At 47.8% G+C, this 27,180-nt stretch overlaps 1 protein-coding gene across 1 annotated transcript in view; it reads left to right on the top strand.

The window, feature by feature from the left end:
* The first annotated feature begins 13,285 nt into the window (after positions 1 to 13,285).
* Positions 13,286 to 27,180, top strand: part of LOC121867436 (extensin-like) — a 43,332-nt gene continuing 29,437 nt past the window's right edge. Inside the window, exons 1-3 of the mRNA XM_042367348.1 lie at positions 13,286 to 13,412; positions 14,241 to 14,323; positions 21,923 to 22,381. Of these exons, the coding sequence (XP_042223282.1) occupies positions 13,286 to 13,412; positions 14,241 to 14,323; positions 21,923 to 22,381 (669 nt within the window). The remainder of the gene's footprint in view (positions 13,413 to 14,240; positions 14,324 to 21,922; positions 22,382 to 27,180) is intronic.

Here is a 27,180-nt window from a genome sequence, read left to right as displayed (position 1 = left end):
AATAAATAACCGCACCATTATTTATGTTGACTTATACATACACATAAGTCATACACATTATATATATACATTTGCTTGGCGGATACATACACATGATTCACCTTAATGTTGATAAAATACAAACATATTTTTCACGTAGATTAATAAATATATACAAATTATTCATGTTCATCCTGATTTATACATATACACATTTGAGAATGGGGTAGTGGGTGGCGTGGTGGTTGTCTGCTCGTGTAATAAATACCAAGACCAGGGTTCGAGCCCCCAGTTGGGAGATATTTTACGTGGTAGCTGTGTATGCATAGATAATATATGTATATGTATAGAGTGGTGTATATGTATAGATAGTTAGACGTATGAATATGTGGTTATGCGATCATGTAAAGTATAAGCACACACATTCTCTCTCTCTCTCTCTCTCTCTCTCTCTCTCTCTCTCTCTCCATCATACATATAAACACACAAAGTTGAATATTCCAAGATACATAGGTAAGCGACACACACACACACACACACACACACACACACACACACACACACACACACACACACACACACACACACAAGGCCACCATTGGCTCACCAACACGACAATTTGCATAAATCATTTTCTTGTGAGCCGACCAGTGAGGAGTGTACACGCTGGCGCCTCTGATTACTGCCTCTCTTGACTGACCCTCCCCCAGTCACACGCTACCTAGCTCCCTCCCTCTCCTCCTCCCCCTCCCCTCCCTCCTCCATCCCTCTCTGTCTCCATCCCTCCCTCCCTCCATCCCCTCCTCACTCCATCCCTCCCTCCCATCCCTCCCTCCACTCCATCCCTCCCTCCTCCTTCCCTCTCTCCCTCCTTCCCTCCCCTCTACAGTCAGGCCTTAACTGGTACCTTACCCATCTATGTTGTAAAGGATTTATGAACAGTCTTGTCTTAACTGGTTATCTCACAGTCATCCCTAAGCAGTCAGGTCTTAAATACTAAATATAACTTAATCAAAGATAATTATAGAAGGTATAACTGGGGACAACATAGCTATAGGTAACATAACAAAGGATCACACAACTATAGACGACATAAATACTGATATAAAAACTATAGATGACATAACTGTGTGGATCACCCTACACACTAACACTGTGTGGATCACCCTACACACTAACACTGTGTGGATCACCCTACACACTAACACTGTGTGGATCACCCTACACACTAACACTGTGTGGATCACCCTACACACTAACACTGTGTGGATCACCCTACACACTAACACTGTGTGGATCACCCTACACAACACTGTGTGGATACCCACTAACACTGTGTGGAAGAACCACCTACACACTAACACTGTGTGGAAGAACCACCCTACACACCACGTGTGGATCACCCTCACACACTAACACTGTGTGGATCACCCTACACACTAACACTGTGTGGATCACCCTACACACTAACACTGTGTGGAAGAACCACCCTACACACTAACACTGTGTGGATCACCCACACCACTGTGTGGATCACCCACACACTACACTGTGTGGAAGAACACTACACACTACACTGTGGATCACTCTACAACACTGTGTGGATGAAACACCTACACACTAACACTGTGTGGATCACCTACACACTAACGCTGTGTGGAAGAACCACCCTACACACTAACACTGTGTGGAAGAACCACCTACACACTAACACTGTGTGGATCACCCTACACACTAACACTGTGTGGATCACCCTACACACTAACTGTGGAAGAACCACCCTACACACTAACACTGTGTGGATCACTCTACAACACTGTGTGGATGAAACACCCTACACACTAACACTGTGGATCACCTACACACTAACACTGTGTGGATCACCCTACACACTAACACTGTGTGGGAAGAACCACCCTACACACTAACACTGTGTGGATCACCTACACACTAACACTGTGGGAAGAACCACCCTACACACTAACACTGTGTGGATCACCCTACACACTAACACTGTTGGATCACCCTCACACACTAACACTGTGTGGATCCCCTACACACTAACACTGTGTGGATACTACACTAACACTGTGTGGATCACCCTACACACTAACACTGTGTGGATCACCCTACACACTAACACTGTGTGGATCACCTACACACTACACTGTGGATCACCCTACACACTAACACTGTGTGGATCACCACACACACTAACACTGTGTGGATCACCCTACACACTAACACTGTGTGGATCACCCTACACACTAACACTGTGTGGATCACCCTACACACTAACACTGTGTGGATCACTACACACTAACACTGTGGATCACCCTACACACCTAACACTGTGTGGATCACCTACACTAACACTGTGTGGATCCTACACTAACACTGTGTGGATCACCCTACACACTAACACTGTGTGGATCACCCTACACACTAACTGTGTGGAGAACCACCCTACACACTAACACTGTGTGGATCACTCTACAACACTGTGGTGATCACCCTACACACTAACACTGTGTGGATCACCCACACACTAACACTGTGTGGAAGAACCACCCTACACACTAACTGTGTGGAAGAACCACCCTACACACTAACACTGTGTGGATCACCTACACTAACACTGTGTGGATCACCCTACACACTAACTGTGTGGAAACCACCCTACACACTAACACTGTGTGGATCACCCTACACACTAACACTGTGTGATCCTACACTACATGTGGATCACCCTCACACACTAACACTGTGTGGATCACCCTACACTAACACTGTGGATCACCCTACACACTAACACTGTGTGGATCACCCTACACACTAACACTGTGGGGAACCACCCTACACACTAACACTGTGTGATCACCCTACACACTAACACTGTGTGAATCACCACACTAACACTGTGTGGATCACCCCACACTAACACTGTGTGGATCTCACCCACTAACACTGTGTGGATCACCTTACACTAACACTGTGTGGATCACCCTACACACTAACACTGTGTGGATAAACACCCTAACACTGTGTGGATCACCCTACACACTAACACTGTGTGGATCACCCTACACACTAACACTGTGTGGATCACCCTACACACTAACACTGTGGATCACCCTACACACTAACATAGTGAATCACCCTACACACCAACACTGTGTGGATCACCCTACAACACTGGATAAACACCCTAAACACTAACACTGTGTGGATGAACACCCTAAACACTAACACTGTGTGGATCACCCTACACACTAACACTGTGTGAATCTTCCACTAACACTGTGTGGATCACCCTACACACTAACACTGTGATTTACACTAACACTGTGTGGATCACCCTACACACTAACTGTGGAAGAACCACCCCACACACTAGCACTGTGTGGATCACTTCCACAACACTGTGTGTGGATGAAACACCCCACACACTAACACTGTGTGGATCACCCACACACTAACGCTGTGTGGAAGAACCACCCCACACACTAACACTGTGTGTGGAAGAACCACCCCACACACCAACACTGTGTGGACACCCCACACACTAACACTGTGTGGATCACCCCACACACTAACACTGTGAAGAACCACCCACACACCAACACTGTGTGGAAGAACCACCCCACACACTCAACACTGTGTGGATCACCCACACACTAACACTGTGTGGATCACCCCACACCAACACTGTGGGGGAAGAACCACCCTACACACTAACACTGTGTGATCACCCACACACCAACACTGGGGTGATCACCCTACACACTAACACTGTGTGGATCACCCCTACACACTAACACTGTGTGGATCACCCCACACACTAAACACTGACTACCCTACACCAACACTGTGGATCACCCCACACACCAACACTGTGTGGATCACCCTACACACTCAACACTGTGTGATCACCCCACACACTAACACTGTGTGATCACCCCACATTAACGCCAATACTGTGATCAAAACCCCACACTAACACTGTAAAAATCACCCTACACACTAACACTGTGTGGATCACCCTACACACTAACACTGTGTGGATTACCCTACACACTAACACTGTGTGGATCACCCTACACACTAACACTGTGTGGATCACCCTACACACTAACACTGTGTGGATCACCCTACACACTAACACTGTGTGGATTACCCTACACACTAACACTGTGTGGATCACCCTACACACTAACACTGTGTGGATTACCCTACACACTAACACTGTGTGGATCACCCTACACACTAACACTGTGTGGATTACCCTACACACTAACACTGTGTGGATCACCCACACACAACACTGTGTGGATCACCCTACACACTAACACTGCAACAGATTTACCCTACACACTAACACTGGCTATTGAATCACCTACATAACACTGTGTGGATTACCCTACCCACACCTAACACTGTGTGGATCACCCACACTAACACTGTGTGGATCACCTACACACTAACACTGTGTGGATGCACACTAACACTGTGTGGATCACCCTACACACTAACACTGCTTGAGAAGAACCACACCCTACACACACTAACACTGTGTGGATTACCCTACACACTAACACTGTGTGGGTCACTTTCTGCACACTAACACTGTGTGAGATCACCCTACACACACTAACACTGTGTGGGTCACCCTACACACTAACACTGTGTGGTTACCCCTGCACACACACTAACACTGGCAGATTGCCCTACACACCCCTAACACTGTGTGGATCACCCTACACACTAACACTGTGTGGATCACCCTACACACTAACACTGTGTGGATCACCCTACACACTAACACTGTGTGGATCACCCTACACACTAACACTGTGTGGATGAAACACCCACAGAGTGTTTTATTGTCCCCTATATAACGTCCCAACATATGAAAACATCTTACTTCATAAACCCTTCGATGTTTTGACTATAGGGACGCTGTAGGGATTACAACAACAACAACAACAACAACAACAACAACAACAACAATAGTACGAACATCATTAATAGCAACAGAAATAACAATAATGACAACAATAACACCACCAATAACAAGAACAACAACGCCAATAACAAGAACACCACCAATAACAAGAACTACAACACAAATAACAAAAACATCAATCGCACCACTACCACCACAACAACCCGTCTGTGGTCATCCCCTGAGCTATTTACTAACTCTTTATATATGAACGTCTTAACCTCTTGAGGAATTAAATCGTAAATAATCATCCTGGAAGGCGTTAGCAAGCTATCGTCATCAAACTAGCAATAACAATAGGGTTTAAAGAGCCCCCCCTCACCAACACACCCACAAACACCCCCCACTTTTACACAAACACCCCACACAAACACTTCCCACACACACACTATCTTACACAACACCCCCACACACACACCCCCACACACACACCATCCCCCACACCATCCCCTACACACACACTATAACTCCTCATGTATCATAACCCCACAAACACCCCCACTGCGTCACCTCACACACACACACCCCCACACACCATCCCACACACTGTAACCCTCATCCTTAACCCCACACAAACATCCCCACACAAACATCCCCCACCACACCACCCCCCACACACACCATCCCACACCACCCCTACACACACCATAACCCCTCATATCATAACCCCACAAACACCCCCCACACACACCACCCTATACCCCACACACCCCCACCCCCTGCACACCAAACATCCAATATGGCGTCAAAATTACACAGAGACTCTACGTTAACTTGGATAACGTTCACTTAACACCAAGAAAGATTACGAGACAAAACTCTACATAGATAATATTAATTGGTAATACGAAGACGTAATTGCCTATTAAATTGTTATTATTGTCTTTGTGTACTGAATTAATATGTGAACCAGTCTGGGCATCAAAAAGAGCGACCGAGAACGTCACAGAACCACCAAGAACCTCATAGAACCATCAGGAACCTCATAGAACCATCAGGAACCTCATAGAACCATCAGGAACCTCATAGAACCATCAGGAACCTCAAAGAACCTCATAGAACCATCAGGAACCTCAAAGAACCTCATAGAACCATCAGGAACCTCAAAGAACCTCATAGAACCATCATGAACCTCACAGAACCATTATGAACCTCATAGAAACAACAAGAACCTCACAGAACCTCATAAAACCATCATGAACCTCATAGAACCTCATAGAACCATCAAGAACCTCACAGAACAATCAGGAACCTCATAGAACCACAAGAACTTCACAGAACCATAAAGAACCTCATAGATCCATCAAGAACCTCAAATAACCACAAAGAGCTTCACAGAACCTCACAAAATCGCATAGAACCATCAAGAACCTCATATAACTATAAGAAACCTCATAGAACCACCAGGAACCTCGCAGAACCATCAATAATCTCACAAAACCATCTAGAACCTCACAGAACCTCATAGATCCATACAGAACCTCATAGAACCATCAAGAACCTTACATAACCATCAAGAATCTCACAGAACCTCATAGAACCATACAGAACCTCATAGAACCATACAGAACCTCATAGAACCATACAGAACCTCATAGAACCATACAGAACCTCATAGAACCATCAAGAACCGCACAGAACCTCATAGAACCCCCATTAAGGTTTCCTAAACTCTCTCTCTCTCTCTCTCTCTCTCTCTCTTTGGGTCCTACACGCTGAATAACTTAAGGTGACTCTCGGGGTGAAGATAATCACAACCCACACTAACCACAAGGACGAAAACCCTATCTAAAATACCATTAACTAGTGACCTTTAAAATCAATCCTTACGTGTGTGTGTGTGTGTTAAAATTCATGCCCCTGTATTTATCGTTGCAAATATTGAATGGTAAAATGGTGCAAAATCCTGAGTTATTTTATAGGATTTTGGTTCTTGTGGGATGGTGGTAGTTTGGTGGGGTAAAAGGGGAGGTGAAGTTGTGGTTGGTTGCTTTTAGTAGGTTGGCACTAAGCAGTAGTCAGGTGGTTGGCACTGGGGTTGGGGAAGTCGTGGTATTGGCACTGGGGGTTGTGGTTGTGGTGGTTGGCACTGGGGCACAGTAGTTGCAGGGTTGGTACTGCTGGGGTAGTTGTGTGCTGGTACTGGGGTTAGTAGTCAGGTGAAGGCACTGGAAGTTGGGGTGTAGCTGTGGGTGGTTGGCACTGGGGTTAGTAGTTGTGGTGGCTGGTACCGGGGGTTAGTAGTTGTGGTGGTTGGTACCAAAGTTAGTAGTTGTGGTGGTTGGTAAAAGCAAGGTCCATTCCTCTGTCTTGTTGTTATACGCTATAGTTGATGAGACAGGTAGCGGTGGTGGTGGTGTGTGTGATGGTGGTAGGGGTAGGATGGTGGTGGTGGTGGTGGTGGTGTGGTGGGAGGGCAGTGAGGGTGGTGGAGGGTGGTATTGATAGTGGTGGTGGTGGTGTGGGGTGGGGTAGTGTGGGGTGGTGGTGGTGGGTGGGTGGTGGTGGTGGTGGTGGTGGTGGCGGTGTAGCGTGGTGGTGGGGTGTAGTGATGGTGGTGGTGGTGGTGGTGGGAGGTGGGTAGTGATAGTGGTGGTGGTGGGGAGGTATTGAGGTGGTGGTGGTAGGGGTAGGTGGTGGTGGTAGGTGGTGGTGGTAGGTGGTGGTGGGGAGGGTGGTAGATAGGTGGTGGTGGTGGAGGTGGTATTATAGGTGGTGGTTGTGGTGGGGTGGATGGTATATGGTGGATGTGACGGGGATTAGCAGATGGTAATAGTGGATGTTGTAAAGAACTTAAAAGGATGATGCTAACAATGGTAGAAGGTAGGTGATAGTGGTAGATGGCGGTATGGTTTGGGCCAGCATAGGGTATTAAACGTAGAAGCTAGGTAGTGTTGGTAGGTAGGTAATGGTAGTTGTGGTGGTGGTGTTGGTCGTGGTAGTTGTGGTAGTGTTGGTAGTGATAGTTGTGGTATTGTTGGTAGTGGTAGTTGTGGTGGTGGTGTTGGTCGTGGTAGTGTTGGTAATGGTAGTTGTGGTAGTGTTTGTAATGGTAGTTGTGGTAGTTGTGGTAGTGTTGGTAGTGGTAGTTGTGGTGGTGGTGTTGGTAATGGTAGTTGTGGTAGTGTTGGTAATGGTAGTTGTGGTAGTTGTGGTCGTGTTGGTAATGGTAGTTGTGGTAGTTGTGGTCGTGTTGGTAATGGTGGTTGTGAGAGGTGGTCGTAACCCACAATTCTACAACCACCATTCAACCAAAGCAACCACACCACTACAACCATCACTCACCCAACACTACAACCAACATTCAACCACCACCAACACGCCTACAACCACTCATCCACAGAAACACCACCACCCTATAGCAACTATTTAACCACAATACCACCAACACCACCCCTTAACAACCACTCAACCACGACCAACACGCTGACAACCACTCAACCACGACCAACAAGCTGACAACCACTCAACCACGACCAACTAGCCCACAACCACGAGATCACCATCAACAACAACCACCACCACCTGACCTCTTACCACCACCAACAGATGACTAAACTACACTGCCCACCTAACTACCACCAGCCTCTAACGACGTGTGAACGGTGACCACAGATATGACGCTCCGTGACCTGGCTAAACGACTCAATTAACCCCTAACCATCACGTCAGGGAGCAGATAACGAGGGGTGGACAATCGACAGTGGGTCATTACGCCCGTCCGGTCCGGAAGTGGGTCATTTTCTGGTGTTTAACTAATTAGAGGGGACAGTTGTGTCTGATTAATATCACGGCGACGGCAAGTACGGTGTTCCGGTCACGGCCGGATGGTGGGCCGGCTGGACCGTGGGGGGAGGGGGTAGTAACTATGTGGGTGTAGCTGTGTGGGTCTGTGTGTGTGTGTGTGTGTGTGTGTAAGGGTGGGAGTGTATGTATGAGTGTGTGTGTGTGTGTGTGTGTGTGTGTGTGTGTGTCTGTGTGTGTGTGTGGGGTGGGAGTGTATGTATGAGTGTGTGTGTGTGTGTGCATGTGGGGGTGTATTGGTCAGCATCCTCGCTTTGCAAGCGAGTGGACCCGGGTTCGATCCCCGGGCAGGGTGAAACTATGGGCAAGTTTCTTTACGCCATTAGCCTCTGTCCACCCAGCGGATCGTGTTCCGGGGTAATGGTTAGCCAGTGCAGTTGGCGAGTTGTCCGGTCTTCTCCGACTATTCCTTGACACTGGGTCATGCGGCTCGTTAACTCAGGGTGTGGTTGTTGTGTTGGCGACAGCTTCTACACCTTACACAAATTCACGCCTAGGTGGCCCTAGGGCCGGCCATCCTCGTTACACGAGGGGCAACCATTATTATTAGCAGTAGTAACTCAAAAATAGCCACAGCACCTTTAAAACAGCCCCAAAATAGACCCAGTGCCTTCAAAAGTAGCAATACAATAGCCACTATACATTAAAACTAGCCCAAACTAGCCCCAATACCTTAGAAACATTCCCAAATAGCCCTAACACCATAAAACTAGCCCCGAATAGCCACAATACCTTAGAAATATCCCCAAATCACCCATAACACTTAAAAAATAGGCCAACATTGCCACAATATCCTAAAAGTAGCCCAAAATAACCTCAACAATCTAAAAATAGCCACTATACCTACAAAAATAGCCAAACGGTCTTAAAAATAGCTACCAAAATAATCACACTCCTTTAACATAAGATAATTTAGGCAATTATAAAAAAAAACCCACAGGTAAAGGACCCAGGTGTTCCTCTCTCCTCCCTCATTATAATTCGGCTAATGACATCTGTACCCACTGAGGAAGGTGGGCGGCAGATGTCACCCTTGGCGTACTAATGTGAAGGCTCGTTAGGTACATTGTTCATGGGTGTTTCTTTACGCCTCTCCTCCAACCCTTTTAACCCAATTACCCACCTACCCACCCCACCCCACACCCACCCACCTCGCTACACACCCAACCCACCCCACCACACACCCACCACCACACCACACCACACCACACACACTTTGAACTATTGTTGTTATTGGTGTTATTATTGCTGTTATTTTTGTTATTATTATTGGTATTATTATTATTGTTATTGTTGTTATTGTTATTGTTGTTATTGATGTTGTTGTTATTGTTGTTATCCTATTTCCTTATTTGCACTTTTTGGCGCTTGGATATTTTCACAGTCTCTCTCTCTCTCCTATCAGGGAGGGAGCCAGATACAAGACAGTAGGTATGGGAGCCGGATGCCAAGTAACAGTACCTAATACCAAGTTCAGAGTGATGACACACAGAATAAAGGAGTGAATCATACAGTGTGAACCACCGAACCACCACAAAATCACCTAACCATCAAACCACCGAACTACCAGACCATCAAACCACCGAACCATCAAACCACACAACCACCAAACCACCGAAACACTAAACCACCGAACTACCAGACCATCAAACCACCGAACCATCAAACCACACAACCACCAAACCACCGAATCACTAAACCACCGAACCACCAAACCACTAAACCACCGAACCAACAAACCACAGAACCATCAGACCACCGAATCACCAAACCACCGAACCAACAAACCACAAAACCACCGAACCATCAGATCACCAAACCACCGAGACATCAACTTTTGGATCACACCTTTAATGGCGTTGAAATTTCCAGTTTAAATTAATTGGCATTACATTTTACAGTGTTTAACTCACCCAATATACTGTACACCCCAGCCTGACTTAACTGGTGGATATTTTACGCACGTGAGGAATATTCGATCACGTTTTCTATAATATTTCTGACAGAAGGGAAACTCAAACACCTCTGCACTACATTATGTAAAGGTGTAGCATAGTGTAGTGTATAATATGCTACACCTCTACACTACACTATGGTACACCTACACACTATACCTCTACTACACTACACCTCTACACTACGCTACACCTCCACACTGCACTACGCTACACCTACTACACTACACCTCTACACTACGCTACACCTACACACTACACCTCCACACTGCAGTAGACTACACCTACTACACTACACCTCTACACTACGCTACACCTGCACACTACACCTCCACACTGCACTACGCTACACCTACTACACTACACCTCTACACTACACTACGCTACACCTACACACTACACCTCCACACTGCAGTAGACTACACCTACACACTACACCTCTACATTACACTAGGCTACACCTACACACTACACTACGCTACACCTCTACACTATACTATGGTACACTTACACACAAGACCTCAACACTACAGTACACTATGCTACACTTACACACTACACCTCTACACTACACTACGCCTCTACACTACACTACGCTACACCTACACACTACACTACGCTACACCTACACACCTACACCCTACACACTACACTACGCTACACCTACACACTACATACACTACGCTACACCTACACACACTACATACACTTACACACTACACCTACACTACACTACGCCTCTACACTACACTACGCTACACCTACACACTACACTACGCTACACCTACACACTACACCTCTACACTACACTACGCTACATCACTACACTACACTACGCTACATCACTACACTACACTACGCTACACCTACACACTATACGCTACACCTACACACTACACATCTACACTACACAATGCTACACCTACACACTCAGGGTCCAGTCATACAGGTGAGGCTATAATCTGGCCAGACAACCTCTCGTAGGTGACAATTTTCACCGCTGCTCCTCCCAAGTCCCAGCACCTGAAACCTAACACCTAGCATCAAGGAGACAACACCTAGCACCTAGCAACCATCACTCAGTACCTAGCAGCCAACACCCAGGACCCAGCACATAGGACCCATTGCTCAGCATCTAGGAGCCAACACCCAGGACCCAGCACATAGAACCCATCGCTCAGCATCTAGGAGCCAACACCCAGGACCCAACACCTAGGACACAATACCTAGACTCCAGCACCTAGGACTCAACACTCAGCACCTAGAAGCCATCTGCTATATATCCTCCCTTAGATGTGAGGGAGAAGGAGCAGGTAGGGAGGGAGGAAGGAAAAGGGGGAGTGAGGGAGGGAGAGAGGGGGGAGGGCAGATAAGGAGGGAGGAGGGAAAAAGGGGGAGTGAGGGAGGGAGGAAGGAAGAAAGGGGGAAAAATGAGAGAGCAAGAGAAAAGGGAGGAAGGAATGGATGAGGGGCAAATAGGGAGGAAGGAAGGAGAGAAGAATAGAGTTGAGAGTGACGGAGTGGAGAGAAGGATGGGAGGGGGGGGGGCATGGCAGGGGTAATGATGGGCATGGCAAGAGTGGTCAGTAGGGCAGGATTAATGATAAGTAGGATGAGGGTGATGGGCAGGGCATGAGTGATGGGCAAGACAGAGGTAATGATGGGCAGGGCATGAGTGATGGGCAGGGTAGGGGTGAGCGGTGGGCAGGTCAAGGTGTTGGTTTAACCTGTGTACACTCCCTGAAGGTGTGACGCTAATGACCTGGTCCATCTTGTCAGGTCACAGCTGCACTGCCTGCTGTTGTTGTTTAAGTGCTGTTTTATTGTTCATGTTGTTGTTTAAATGTTGTTGCTGTTTTTGTTGGCTGTTATATAACTATTATATTATGTAACCATTTACACATAGTTAAATTACATACAAGAGTTAATATAATTATGCATTATCCAATACTGCGCGTGCACGCCCACACACACACACACAGGTGTGGCCAAAAACCCAACACCTGTAATAATCCCTGAAATATCTGAGGTGAGGTGACCTGATGTGGAGGGCGAGAAGTGAGGTCAAAGGAGGTGGCGGGGTCATCACCTTATGCACACGGACAATAGCAAAACCCACACGGATCCTTTAGTGAGGTCACCTGTGTGGGTAAGGCTGGGGGGATTAGTGGCTAAGGCCTCTTGTTCATTAGGGGAGGACACTTGGCTGTACCGCGACACACCTTCACCATCATCTCCTTCAGGGCCGCAAATTTGGTCTTTTCTTTTTCTTTTTTATAAGACATATTAACAAACGGTGATTTTTTGTTGAAATTTATTATTATTATTATTATTATTATTATTATTATTATTATTACAGCGCAGAATACAAGAGGATATTTGCCTGGCTGGACCAACATCACGACACATTGTACATTCATGATTATTTTCTCCTTCATGACCTGAAACTTTTGGTATAAAATAAAAAGAAGAAGAAAATAAATAAATAAAACCCAACGATAAATTTGTAACTTAAAAATACATCAGTGAGTTGAGGTATTACATGAACAGGAGACAACACAACACAACACAACACAACACAACACCTAGACAGAACGGACCAAAACATCAACACATCCCTAAGGCTCTAACATCACTTGCCCTCTCCGTAACCATAGACACAACTCAAGGTAGGTTAGGTTAGGTTAGGTTAGGAAGGTGATGATGTGAGGGGAAGGACAATGGGATGAGGAAATATTTGAGATGATAGGCAGATGTAGATGGAAGAGGAGGAGAGTGGCAAGAAGGGAATAAAAGACGGAGGAAGAGCAGAGCAGATGAAGGAGGAGGAGAGGTAGACGAAGAAGATGGATAGTTACAGTGTAAAAGAGACCAGCGGAAGAGGATAGCGTAGGGTGGAGGGAGGGGGGAGGAGGTTCTATAGCCCAGGTGTTGGTTTTGCCATTGTGGTGGTTAAGGAGGTGGTGGTCACTGCTCCCCGGGGTACTGGTTGGGTAAGGTTAGGTTAGGTAGGTTGGGTTGGGTTAGGTTAGGTTGGATTAAAGACGTATTAAGACTGGATCCCATTTCACACCCCCCAAAATCTCCCACCCCCTCACTCAAACACCTCCAGAACACACCCACACCCCCGAAAAAAACCCTGAATACCTCCCCAACATCACCCCCCAAAGTCACCCCAGGCTGTCTCTTAGTATCTGGGGGAGGGAAAAAAGTGTTCCCTCGAACAATTACTGGAGAGAACACGGCGCCCGAGACGTGACTGTAGCGTTAATGAATTCTAACTGGCGGTCAATTATTACCCCGTTAATCCCCCAAAATATGTACATGTTTGTGTGTGTGTGTGTGAGACACCCATTAACTCTCTCTCTCTCTCTCTCTCTCTCTCTCTCTCTCTCTCTCGCCTCACAGAGGTTAATCTACAATAATTTCGTTGGGAAATATAATATAACTGTCAGGTGTGTTCTTTCAGGTGTAGCCATTCAGGTGTGGCTCCTCAGGTGTGGCCCCTCAGCTGGAGCTTGGCCATAAAGTCACCGAGGTTGGCCACACCCGAAAGATGGCCATCGACCGTGACCAAAGGGTGAGAACTGCCTCACCCCGGGGAGGCTAAAGGCGACCCAGATGATGAGATAGTGAGACGCTCATCTAGGAGAGGCGGGGGGGAGGTGGGGAGGGAGTTAGGGAGGGAGAATGTGGAGGTGGAGAGGGAAGAGAAGGAGAGGTGTAAAGGGTAAAGGGGATGGAAAAAGAGAAGAGGGAAGGAAGGAGGGAGGGAAGAGAAGGAGATGGGAAAAGTGGGAAATTAAAGGAGTGAGGAAGGGAAGGGAGAGGGGAGGAAAAAAAAGGATGTGGGGGAGGTGAGAAGAGTGGAGGGAAGAAAGGGAGAAGGAAAGGAGGGAGGGAGGGGAGAGAGAGGGAAGAAAAGGGAAGGGTGTGGGGAGGTGAGAAGGAAGAGGGGAAGTAAAGGAGGAAAGGAAGGAAAACATGGGAGGTATGAGTGAGAATTTTTTTTTATGTCGTTAAAAAGAAAAGTTTACTTCACACACACACACACACACACACACACACACATACACATATACATTCTCTTATTCTGTACAATTATCTACTCTGTGTGTGTGTGGAGGCCAGCAGGTTCATGACACCATAACAGTGGATGACATTAAAACCTGACAGGAGAGGTCAGAGGTGCCGTCCCCTGGTCATAACCTAGTACTGATCTCTCTCTCTCTCTCTCTCTCTCTCTCTCGGGAAAGGCACCCATCCCTTGGGGAGGACAACCAGTTATTGGGGAGGGCCACCAGTACATGGGGAGGGAAGCCAGTACTTGGGGAGGGCCACCAGTACTTGGGGAGAAGCCAATGCTTGGGAGCCACCAGTATGGGAGGACCACAAGTGCTTGGGAAGGCCACCAGTATGAGGAGACACAGTTCTTGAGGAGGGCCACCAGTTCTTGGGTAGAGGCCACCAGTGGCAGAAGAGGGCCACCAATATGGGAGGAGCCACCAGTACATGAGGGAGGACCACCAGTGTAGGAGGGCCACCAGTTCTTGAGGAGGCACCAGTGCTTAAGGGCACCAATTATAGGGAGGGCCACCAGTTCTTGGGGGAGGCACAGTACTTGGGAGGGCCACCAGTTCTTGGGAGGGCCACCAGTACTTATGGAGGGCCACCAGTGCTTGGGAGCCACCACCAGTACTTTGGGGAAGGCCGGGGAGGACTAGCGAGTGACTCTACAGTAAATTGGGCACTAAAGATGGACCTGGCAGATTACGCCCCCTACCATCTACCGCAGACCTCTCTCTCTCCTTCTCCCCTTTCTTTTCTCTCTCCCACCACCCATTTATCTCTCTCCGTTCTTCCCCTCTCATCCTCTCGCCATCCACTCCCTGCCTCTCTCCACCAAGCCATCTATCCATCCATCCTTACTTCCCTCCATCCATCTCTCCTTCCCTCTCTCCCTCTGTCCTCCACCTGTTCCTCTAGGCTGAGTTACCCAGAAGATGGGAGGGAGGGAAAGGCAGGAAGGAAAGGAAGAAGGGAGGAAGGAAGATCTTAAATAGAGCGAGGGAGGGAGTGATGGAGGAAGGAAGTGAGGGAGGGAAGGAGAAAATGAGGCTGTGGGGGAGAACCACTGAGAGAGAGAGAGAGAGAGAGAGAGAGAGAGAGAGAGGGGTGTACACATCCGCCGACAGGAAAGTAACAATTTGTAGTGCGTATGTTTAAATGGACATGAGGGTGTTGCTAATTAATAACGTGTGTGTGTGTGTGTGTGTGTGTGTTCTCGCTGACACCAACTGTAGGAGCATCGAGGCTACCATTATCCATGAACAACCACGCTGGACTGGCCATGTTACCCACATAGACGACAGTAGACTGCCAAAGCAGCTACTTTACAGTCGACTAACGAATAGTAAACGTAACGCTGGCGGGCAACTGAAAAGGTATAAGGATAGTCTTAAGACAAACCTGAAAAAGTGCCAAATCGACCCCCTCACCTGGGAGACGATTACTCCACACCGTAACACTTGGGGGAGCACCGCACGAGAAGGTGTCAATAATTTCGAGTTAGCCCGACTGCATACCGAGGCAGACAAGCGCCAGTGCCGGAAAGACGCTGCCCCCGCCCCTCCCGCACTAGACGTAGCCCTCCACATGCAACATCTGTGGACGGCCCTGCCGGTCCTGTTCGATATCTCTAGTCACCTCAGAGCTCACCAACGAAAGTGGCAGCCTTAATAACTCATATCACTGTATCATAGCTGGATGATCGTCATACTCGATTCCGAGTGACAGCAAAGAAGAAATAGTAGTAGTAGTAGTAGTAGTAGTAGGTGTGTGTGTGTGTGAACCTTCATCAACTTACCACTACACCGTAACTCGCAATTCATTATATTTGAGACACAACAATTTAACAATATATATATATATATATATATATAATCACCCCAACACACCTGTAAATTAACTGTCATCCCTCCCTCCCTCCCTCACTACTTCCTTCCCTCCCTCCTCCCATCCTCCATCATACCTTCTCTCCATCCATCCTCCCTCCCTCCTCCCTTCCTTCCCTTCTCCCTCCTCCCTCCCTCACCACTTCCTTCCCTCCTCCCCCCCATCCTTCCATCATCCCCTCTCCCATCCATCCATCCTCCTCCTCTCCCATCCTCCTCCTCCCCTGTCCCCCTCCCTCCCCTCACTACTTCCTTCCTCCCACTCCCCCATCTCCATCATACCTTCTTCCATCCCATCCATCCATCCTCCCTCCCCTCTCCCTCCCTCCTTCCTTCCCCCCCCCTCCCTCCCTCCTCACTCCTTCCTCACCCTCCCATCCTCCATCATACCTTCTCCTTCCCTCCCCTCCCATCTCCATCATACCTTCCCTCCCATCCCCCTCTCCATCCTTCCTCCCCCCTCCCTCCTTCCTCCATCCTTCCTTCCCCTCACATTATTGACGTCATTTCTCGTTATAGCCTAATAACACAGAGTCCTCACCTTTGCACACCTGTTACATGGGGTCAAACCTGGTCTCCCCGGCCCGCCACCACCTTGTTAAGTTGAACGAGGATTTGTATAATATATTGGGCGTTAGTCAATAGCCTTAAATTACCGCCCGGGTGTGTGTGAGTGAGTGTGTGTCTTTAATACAGGTCCTCAGCAGCCCGAAATGACAACCCAATAACGGACAATAACGGACAATAACAACCCTCCTTGAACCATAAACTAACACCATTCAATAACACACTCCTGGGTTATAAACATTCCCCCCATAGTATTTAACCCGTAGTTCTAAGATTAACCCCCCTCTCTCTATCACCTCGGTTTAGCACTGTGTTCCCCCTTTAAACTCTAGCCCCTTAAAGACGATGATCCCACACTCTCTGCCGATAAAAACATCCTTTCCCTTACTGGCCCCACCACACCAAAAAATGAAGACTGAATTACGAGGCGTGATATCCTACCCCCCCTCCCCCACCCCCTACCCAACCCCAACCCCTCCCCCTCCAAAATACATCCAATCAAATGATGTGGAATACAAAAGGTTAAAATGTGGTAATGTTTTCGCCCCAGAAATGACTATTATCACACATTACCCTTATTTCAATCAAGATGAAGGGGAGGGGTAAGAAACAAGAATAGGAATCGGGTAGGGTAGTAGGGTGGGGAGTAGGGGTGAGTGAGGCAGGGCAGGATGGTTGGAGTACACCTGATTATATATTACAGGTTAAACATTTTGATTGTCATTTCCTATCACAACATTCCGACACACACACACACACACACACACACACACACACACACACACACACTATATTTCTCAAGATATTACCCATATAAAATCCCAGGTCTTTTTTTGTCATTTTAGGATAACATCAATGGGGTTTTTGTCCTCCTCTCCACCGTGTACATATTATATTAAGTAATGGTATATTGGGATCTTTTATTTACCTGTTTTGTTGTCGTGGCTTTTGTTTTTCAGGTCAGCGATTCTGTGATGTGTTTTTGCCGATATTTTATTTACTATTTGTTTTCGATTTGATTTTTTTTTTTTTTTTGGGGATTCTTTATTTTGAACATGTTTAATATTATAAGGAATTATTTATCTTATTTGGGAATTATATGGATTATTTTTTGGGGAGGAAGGTTTTATTTATTTTTAAGGTGATTTATTATTTTGAGTAATTATTTATTTATTTTAGGAATTTTAGATTCATTTATATTTTTTGGGGAATACTTTTTGCCTTTATTATAATATATAATATATAATATAATATATAATATAATATATTTTTATTGTCGTTGTGGGTTGTGGTGGTGCCTTCCTGACTATTCCCTCCTCCCTCCTCCTCCCTCCTCCTCCTCCCTCCCTTAGTAATTGGTCCGGTGGGATATATCTATCAACCTTCCCCATCACCATCAACCCTCCCCATCACCATCAACCCTCCCCATCACCATACTCTCTCAATCACACTACCCACACACCACACCACACACCATACACCACGCACACCACACCATACACCACACCACACACACCACACCATACCACAACACACCATACACACACCACACACACCCCACACCACACACCACACCATACCACAACACACCATACACCACACCACACACCACACCACACACACACCATACCACAACACACCATACACCGCACCACACCCCCACACACCCACACCACACCCCACACCATACACCACACACCACACACCACACCACACCACACCATACACCACACCACACACAACCACACCATACCACAACACACCATACACCACACCACACCACACACACACACACCACCACACACCACCACACCACACACCACACCACACACACCATACACCCACCCACCACACCCACCATACCACAACACCATACACCACACCACACCCCACACCACACCACACCACACACCACACCACACACCACACACCAACAACACACCATACACCACACCACACCACACACCAAACCACCATACCACACCACACACACCACACCACACACACCACACACACCACACACCACACCATACACCACACCACACACCCACACCACCACCACACACACACACCCCACACCACACCACACCATACACCACACCCCCACACCACACACACACCACACCACCATACCACAACACACCATACACCACACCATACACACACCACACACCACACCACACACACACCCACCATACACCACACCCCACCATCATAATCTATTATCAAGAATATACTCAAACCTGCAGGGGAGGGAGAAGTCGCTATTCACCCTGGAGGTGAAACAAGAGTAGAGGTGGAGGTGGAGGTAAGAGGTAAAGGTAAGAGGTAGAGGTAAGAGGTAGAGACAAAAGGCAAGAGGTAAGAGGCAAGAGGCAAGAGGTAAGAGGTAAGAGGTAGAGACAGAGGTAAGAGAAGCTACCCAATTAAGCGAGCAATTAACCGGGTCCTCACTGATAGCACAGCATCATTCATACTCACCTCATAATGAATAATTAGTATGACTCAATACACACTAAACACGGTGGGTCATTAGGAGGGGACGTAATTTATCCTAAATACCAGTTAGTGAAGAGTGATGCTGTGGGCTGACTCTGAGTGGGTTGATGTTGTGGGCTGACAGGAGTGGATTGATGTTGTGGGCTGACTCAAGTGGATTGATGTTGTGGGCTGACTCAAGTGGATTGGTGTTGTGGGCTGACAGGAGTGGATTGATGTTGTGGGCTGACTCGGCAAAACTACAGGAAGATCTAAACAAATTTTTCGAATGGTCTGAAAAATGGCAGATGAAATTCAACGTCGACAAATGTAAAGTACTCAGTATAGGAGATGTAAACAGGGAAACCAGATACCAGATGAACAACGATGCCATAGAGAAATCCGACTGCGAGAGAGATTTAGGAGTAATGATAAGTAGGAACCTTAAACCAAGTAAACAATGTGTTTTTGCTCGTAACAAGGCTAATAAAGTACTTGGGTTCATACAAAGGAGTGTTAGTTACAAGACTAGCGAGGTCATCCTAAAACTGTATCTTGCGCTTGTGAGACCTCACCTGGATTACGCAGTTCAGTTCTGGTCACTGTATTACAGGATGGATATAGAATCATTGGAAAGAATTCAGAGGAGAATGACAAGACTAATCCCGGACATTAGGAACCTTGAGTATAGAGACAGGTTAAAGCATCTTAATTTGCACTCCTTCGAGAGACGTAGAGCGAGGGGCGACCTGATAGAGGTGTATAAGTGGAAGTCAGGGCTAAACAAAGGGGACATTACAAAGGGACTCAAACTATCCAACCAGGAGCGAACTCGTAACAACGGTTTTAAATAAGACAAATTTAGATTTCGGCGTGAAATAGGTAAACACTGGTTTGGAAACAGAGTAGTGGATGAATGGAACAAGTTACCAAATATCATCATTAACTCGAATACGCTGAATAGCTTCAAACATAGGTTGGATGCTTATATGAGCAATAGGGGTTGGGTGTAAACGGGACTGCCCAGTATGGGCCAATAGGCCCGCTGAAATTTCCTCCATTCATATAAGAACATAAGAATGGAGGAAACTGCAGCGGGCGTATTGGCCCATACTGTGTGTGCGTGTAAACAGGAGTTAACAGAGCGTCACGATCATTATTAATTTGTTACTTACCTTGACTGTTGTACTTCAGGCGGGGTTCAGGTCTGTAATGAAAGATTATTATTATTATTATTATTATTATTATTATTATTATTATTATTATTATTATTATTATTATTTTCATTATTTATTTATTTATTTATTTATTTATTTATGTATTTTTATTATGTCCGTTATCGCTCTCTCTCTCTCTCTCTCTCTCTCTCTCTCTCTCTCTCAACGTTTCCCACACTACTACTCCCTCCCTCTCTGCCTTCACTGACATTTATCAGCTAATTCCTCATTTCCTGGGTCCTCACCACATGCTGTAGCGCGTTAGTCCTCACTTCCTAACTCCTCGCCTAATATACTCCTCCTTGCTTCATCACGTCAGTCCTCACTTCCTCAGCCATTCCCACACACTGTACCACATCAGTCTCCACTTCCCCATCCTTCCCCACACCTCCTCCCACATCCCCACGCCAAACAGCTGGTTCTTGGATAGATGGTTCACCTGTCCTGCGCGACCCCATTCCTGCGCAAACCAAGTCCTGATCGGCCCTATCCTAATCTATCCTATCCTATCCTAACCTAGCCCATAAGAGTTGAGTGGTAGTGTGAGCTTAGGTTGGTCAGGGAGCCGTAAAGACAAGGACGTAATAAAACTGGGGCCCATCAGGACCTGTAAGGGGCAGAACTGGGGCCCATCAGGACGAGTAAGAGACAAAACTGGGGCCCATCAGGACGAGTAAGGGGCAGAACTGGGGCCCATCAGGACGAGTAAGGGGCAGAACTGGGGCCCATCAGGACGAGTAAGGGGCAGAACTGGGGCCCATCAGGACGAGTAAGGGGCAGAACTGGGGCCCATCAGGACGAGTAAGAGACAAAACTGGGGCCCATCAGGACGAGTAAGAGACAAAACTGGGGCCCATCAGAACTGAGTGCTATAAAAATAGGGCCCATTTGACCACCCATTACCGAAACAATCACACAGTTGTGGTAAAAGTTGGCACCCCAGGCCTTCCACACCTTCCCCAGGCCCTCCACACCATCCCCAAGCCCTCCACACCAACCCCAGGCTCTCCACATCTTCCCCAGGCCTCCACACCATCCCCAGGCCCTCCACACCAACCTAGCCCTCCACACCTTCCACAAGCCCTCCACACCTTCCCCAGGCCCTCCACACCTTCCCCAGGCCCTCCACCAACCAACCAGGCTCTCCACATCTTCCCCAGGCCTCCACACCAACCCCAGGCCCTCACACCAACCCCAGGCCCCCACACCAACCCCAAGCCCTTCACACCAACCCCAGGCCCTCCACACCAACCCCAAGCCCTCACACCAACCTCAGGCCCTCCACACCAACCCCAAGCCCTCCACACCTTCCCCAACTCCTGCGGGTCTCTCCAGGTCCTACTCCTCACCACCCTCCCCGACCGGGCCTGTCATAAAGCAGGACCCGAGGCTTGGTTTATGAATACCCGTTCCTCATATAAGGTCCGTCAGGTGATCGTCGACCATTCGTATTCGTGGTCGGGAGTGACGCAGGTGGTGTGTGCGACTCTGAAGGTGTCGGTCACTTAGCTTACCCCGGCTGACACCCACACCCCCGGGGGAGACCCTTGCTGCTGCTGCTGCTGTTTCTTATGCTGCTGCTAATGCTTTATCTGTTGCAGCTGTCAAGTGTGGTGGAGATGTTTCTGTCAGTACTGTACTTTCACTGCTGTTAGAACTATTGTTGCGGCTGGTATTGCTACTGCTGCTAAACTGCTTCTTCTACTTGGTGTGATGTCTGGTACTGCTGGTGTTGAAACTTTTACTGCTCCTAAAACAGCTTATGTCAACTCATGACCTGCTGCTGTTGTTGTTTCATCTGCTGATTCAGTCCTTATGTTGATAACGAGGCTGCTGCTGCATCATTTACTGACTTCACTACTGCTACAGACGACGGCACACACACACACACACACACACACACACACACACAGACAGAGAGACAGACAGATCACCAACACACCGGGCTATACGAGACAGGTGTGTAAATTTATCACCTAGCTCATCACTAAGTCGAGGTTCTACATTATCGGGCAGGTTGGTGAGCCAGGTAATGAACTAGGTGCTCCCAGGTAAGTAAACAGACCGTATGGGGGCACACCTGTTGTTAACACTCTCATCACCTGATTCTCACCTGTGTGTGTGTGCTGAGAGAAGCTGACCACAGTGATCATTACCCCTCACCTGACCTCTTATCCTCCTTTCCTTTCTTGACCCATAATGCCCCTAATGACACACACCTGCCCATGACCCACACCTGCCCATGACCCACACCTGCCCATGACCCACACTTAACCCATGACCCACACCTAACCCACGACCCACACCTAACCCACGACCCACACCTAACCCACGACCCACACTTAACCCATGACCCACACTTAACCCATGACCTACACCTAACCCATGACCCATACCTCCCCATGACCCACACCTACCCCCCAACACCACCTCTCTTAACACATCAAAACTATCTACTATGCTTGACGATTCCTCTAGTTTATATTGACTGAGTTTACCTTTTACCTGACCGCATGACCGCTCGAGTTATTTCGGTCATGCGGGTGTGTGTGTGTGTGTGTTAGTTTGGTCATGAAGTTAGGAAGTGTCATGAAGAGGTCTGCTGTCTGGATGGTATTTTTAACACGAGAGAGAGAGAGAGAGAGAGAGAGAGAGAGAGAGAGAGAGAGAGAGAGAGGAGAGAGAGAGAGAGAGAGAGAGAGAGAGAGGAGAGCATTTAACTTATCGTGCTCTTTCAGGCAGACAGACAGACAGAGATGGGCTGATGACAGTTACACCCACCACCACCACATTGCGTGATTAATCAATTAACTTCCTGCACGGCTCACTACTCCCACGGCCCACTACTCCCTCACGAGACTCACTACTCCCCTCACCACTCACTACTTCCCCCACGGTTCATTACTTCGCACGACTCACTACTTCTCGCACGACTCACTACTTCCCGCACGACTCACTACTTCCCGCACGACTCACTACTTCCCTCACGACTCACTACTTCTCGCACGACTCACTACTTTCCTCACGGCTCACTACTTGCCTCCCTCACAGTACGTACACCCAACCTGGTGATTGCAAACTACTACTACTATTTCCTTCCTCTTCCCTCTCTCTCCCTCCCTTCTTCTTTACCTTTCTTTCCTCCTTATTTCCCTTTCTTTCCTCCCAACTTATTTCCCTTTCTTTCCTCCTTCTTTCCCTTTCTTTCTTCCTCCCTTTCTTTTCTTTCTCCTTCTCTCTCCCTCTGTCTTCTCCTCTCTCCCTCCCCCACTCTCTCTCTTCTTCCCTCCCTCCCTCCTTCCTTCTACCCTCCCGCCGTCCTTCCCTCCCTCCTTCTACCCTCCTGTCTTCCTTACCTCCCTCCTTTTCTTCCTTCGTCTCTCTCTCCTTATCATCCTCACCCCCTTTCCCTCTCTACTCCTGTAAGCCCTAAACACCTGTACACTACACCTGTAAATCACAAACACCTGTACACTACACCTGTAAGCCCCAAACACCTGTACACTACACCTGTAAGCCCCAAACACCTGTACACTACACCCGTAAACCACAAACACCTGTACACTACACCTGTAAACTACAAACACCTGTATACTGCACCTGTAAACTACAAACACCTGTACACTACACCTGTAAGCCACAAACACCTGTACACTACACCTGTAAGCCACAAACACCTGTACACTACACCTGTAAGCCACAAACACCTGTACACTACACCTGTAAGCCACAAACAAATGTACAATACACCTGTAAACTATGAACACACCTGTAAACTATGAACACCTGTACACTACACCCAAACTACAAACACCTGTACATCATAATCTGTAAAACCAACAAACACCTGTACACTACACCCGTAAACCACAAACACCTGTACACTACACCTGGGGAACTACAAACACCTGCACCACACCTGTAAACCACAAACACCTGCACAGACACCCGTAAACCAAGGCAAAACACCTGTACACCACACCTGTAAACTATAAACACCTGTACACCACACCTGCCACACTCACACCACACCTGTAAGCCACACTCACACCTGTAAGCCACACTCACACCTGCACACTACAAACACCTGTAAACTACACCTGTAAACTACAAACACCTGTACACTACACCTGTAAACTACACCTGTAAACTACAAACACCTGTACACTACACCTGTAAACTACACCTGTAAACTACAAACACCTGTACACTACACCTGTAAACTACAAACACATGTACATTACACCTGTAAACTACAAACACCTGTAAACTATAAACACCTGTACACTACACCTGTAAACTACAAACACCTGTAAACTATAAACACCTGTACACTACACCTGTAAACCACAAACACCTGTACACTACACCTGTACACCACACTTGTAGACTATAAGAACGTGGACAGGATGAGTGTGGGGCAAAGATGAGAGAGAGAGAGAGAGAGAGAGAGAGAGAGAGAGAGAGAGAGAGAGAGAGAGAGAGAGAGAGAGAGAGAGGGGGGGGGTGGTCGCGGGAGGGAGACAATGGAGACTCGTGTTGGTAGAGAAGAGATAATAAATTACAGTCTCTAATAGTCTCTTTCATACAGTCGCGCTCAAGTGACTCCATACTGCCTCTGATGGTGGTTGGTTGTGGTTGGTTGTGGTGGGTTGGGGTGGTAGGTGGTGGAGGTGGGTATCGTTAGTTGTGGTGGTGGTGTTGTTGTGGCGGTAGTAGGTGTTGGCGGTGGTTGTTGTTGGTTGTCGTGGTGGTTGATGGTTATGTTGGTAGGTGGTGATTGTGGTTGGTTATGTTCGTAGGTAGTGGTGATAATGGTTGATTGTGGTTGGTGGGTGGTGACTGTTGTTGGTTGTGGTAGTTGGTTGCTAGTTGTAGGCAGCTATGGTGTTAGGTGGTGAGAGGTAGGTGTCACATTATATTTCTACTAACACTAGTTCAACCACTATCACTACTACCACCACTGTTTCAACAACCAACAATTCAACAACAATCATTATGAGTATTTCTACCACCGTTGCCGTCACTATAACCACAATTTCGCGATTACGTCAAGTACTACCACCATTCGAAACCCACTCTCATCACACCACACACCCTCACCACACCACACACCCTCACCACACCACACACCCTCACCACAACACAACCCCCCACCACACCACACACCCTCACCAAACCACACCCTCACCACCACACCACACACCCCACCACAACACAACCTCACCACAACACACAACCTCACCACACCACACACACCCCTCACCACAACACAACCCCACCACAACACACACCCTCACCACAACACAACCCTCACCACACCACACACCCTCATCACACCATACACCACCACAACACAACCCCACCACACCACACACACCTCACCACACAACACAACCCTCACCACACAACACAACCCTCACCACAACACAACCCCACCACACACACCTCACCACACCACCACACACCTCACCACACCACACACTCACCACAACACACACCCTCACCACAACACAACCTCACCATAACACAACCCCTCACCACACCACACACCCTCACCACAACACAACCCCACCACACCACACCACACCACACACACACACACACACACACACACACACACACACACACACACACACTCACCACACCAAACAAAACCACACCTACACTACACCACACACCATCACCACCTCACCACACACAACACAACCCCACCACACCCACACCCTCACCACAACACACACCACCACAACACAACCCTCACCACACCACACCCTCATCACACCACACACCCTCACCACAACACAACCTCCACACACACACCCCACCACACACACCCCACCACACAACACACCCACCACACACACCACCACAACACAACCCCACCACACACACACCCCACCACAACACAACCCCACCACACAACCCCACCACACCACACCCCCCCACACAACACACCCCCAACACACCACCACCCCACCACAACACACACCCTCACCCACAACACAACCCCACCACACAACACAACCCCACACCCCACAACACCCCCACCACACCACCACACACCCTCACCACACCACACACCTCACCACAACACAACCCCACCACAACACAACCTCACCACACCACACACCCTCACCACACCACACACACACACACTCACCACAACACACTCCACCACCACACAACCCCAAACACAACCACACACCACCCACACACAC

The sequence above is a fragment of the Homarus americanus genome, unplaced genomic scaffold (assembly GCF_018991925.1).
Source record: "Homarus americanus isolate GMGI-L3 unplaced genomic scaffold, GMGI_Hamer_2.0 scaffold23598, whole genome shotgun sequence".
Taxonomy (NCBI): domain Eukaryota; kingdom Metazoa; phylum Arthropoda; class Malacostraca; order Decapoda; family Nephropidae; genus Homarus; species Homarus americanus.
The sequence above is the reverse complement of the archived record's forward strand: the minus strand, read 5'-3'. Positions and strand labels throughout refer to the sequence as shown.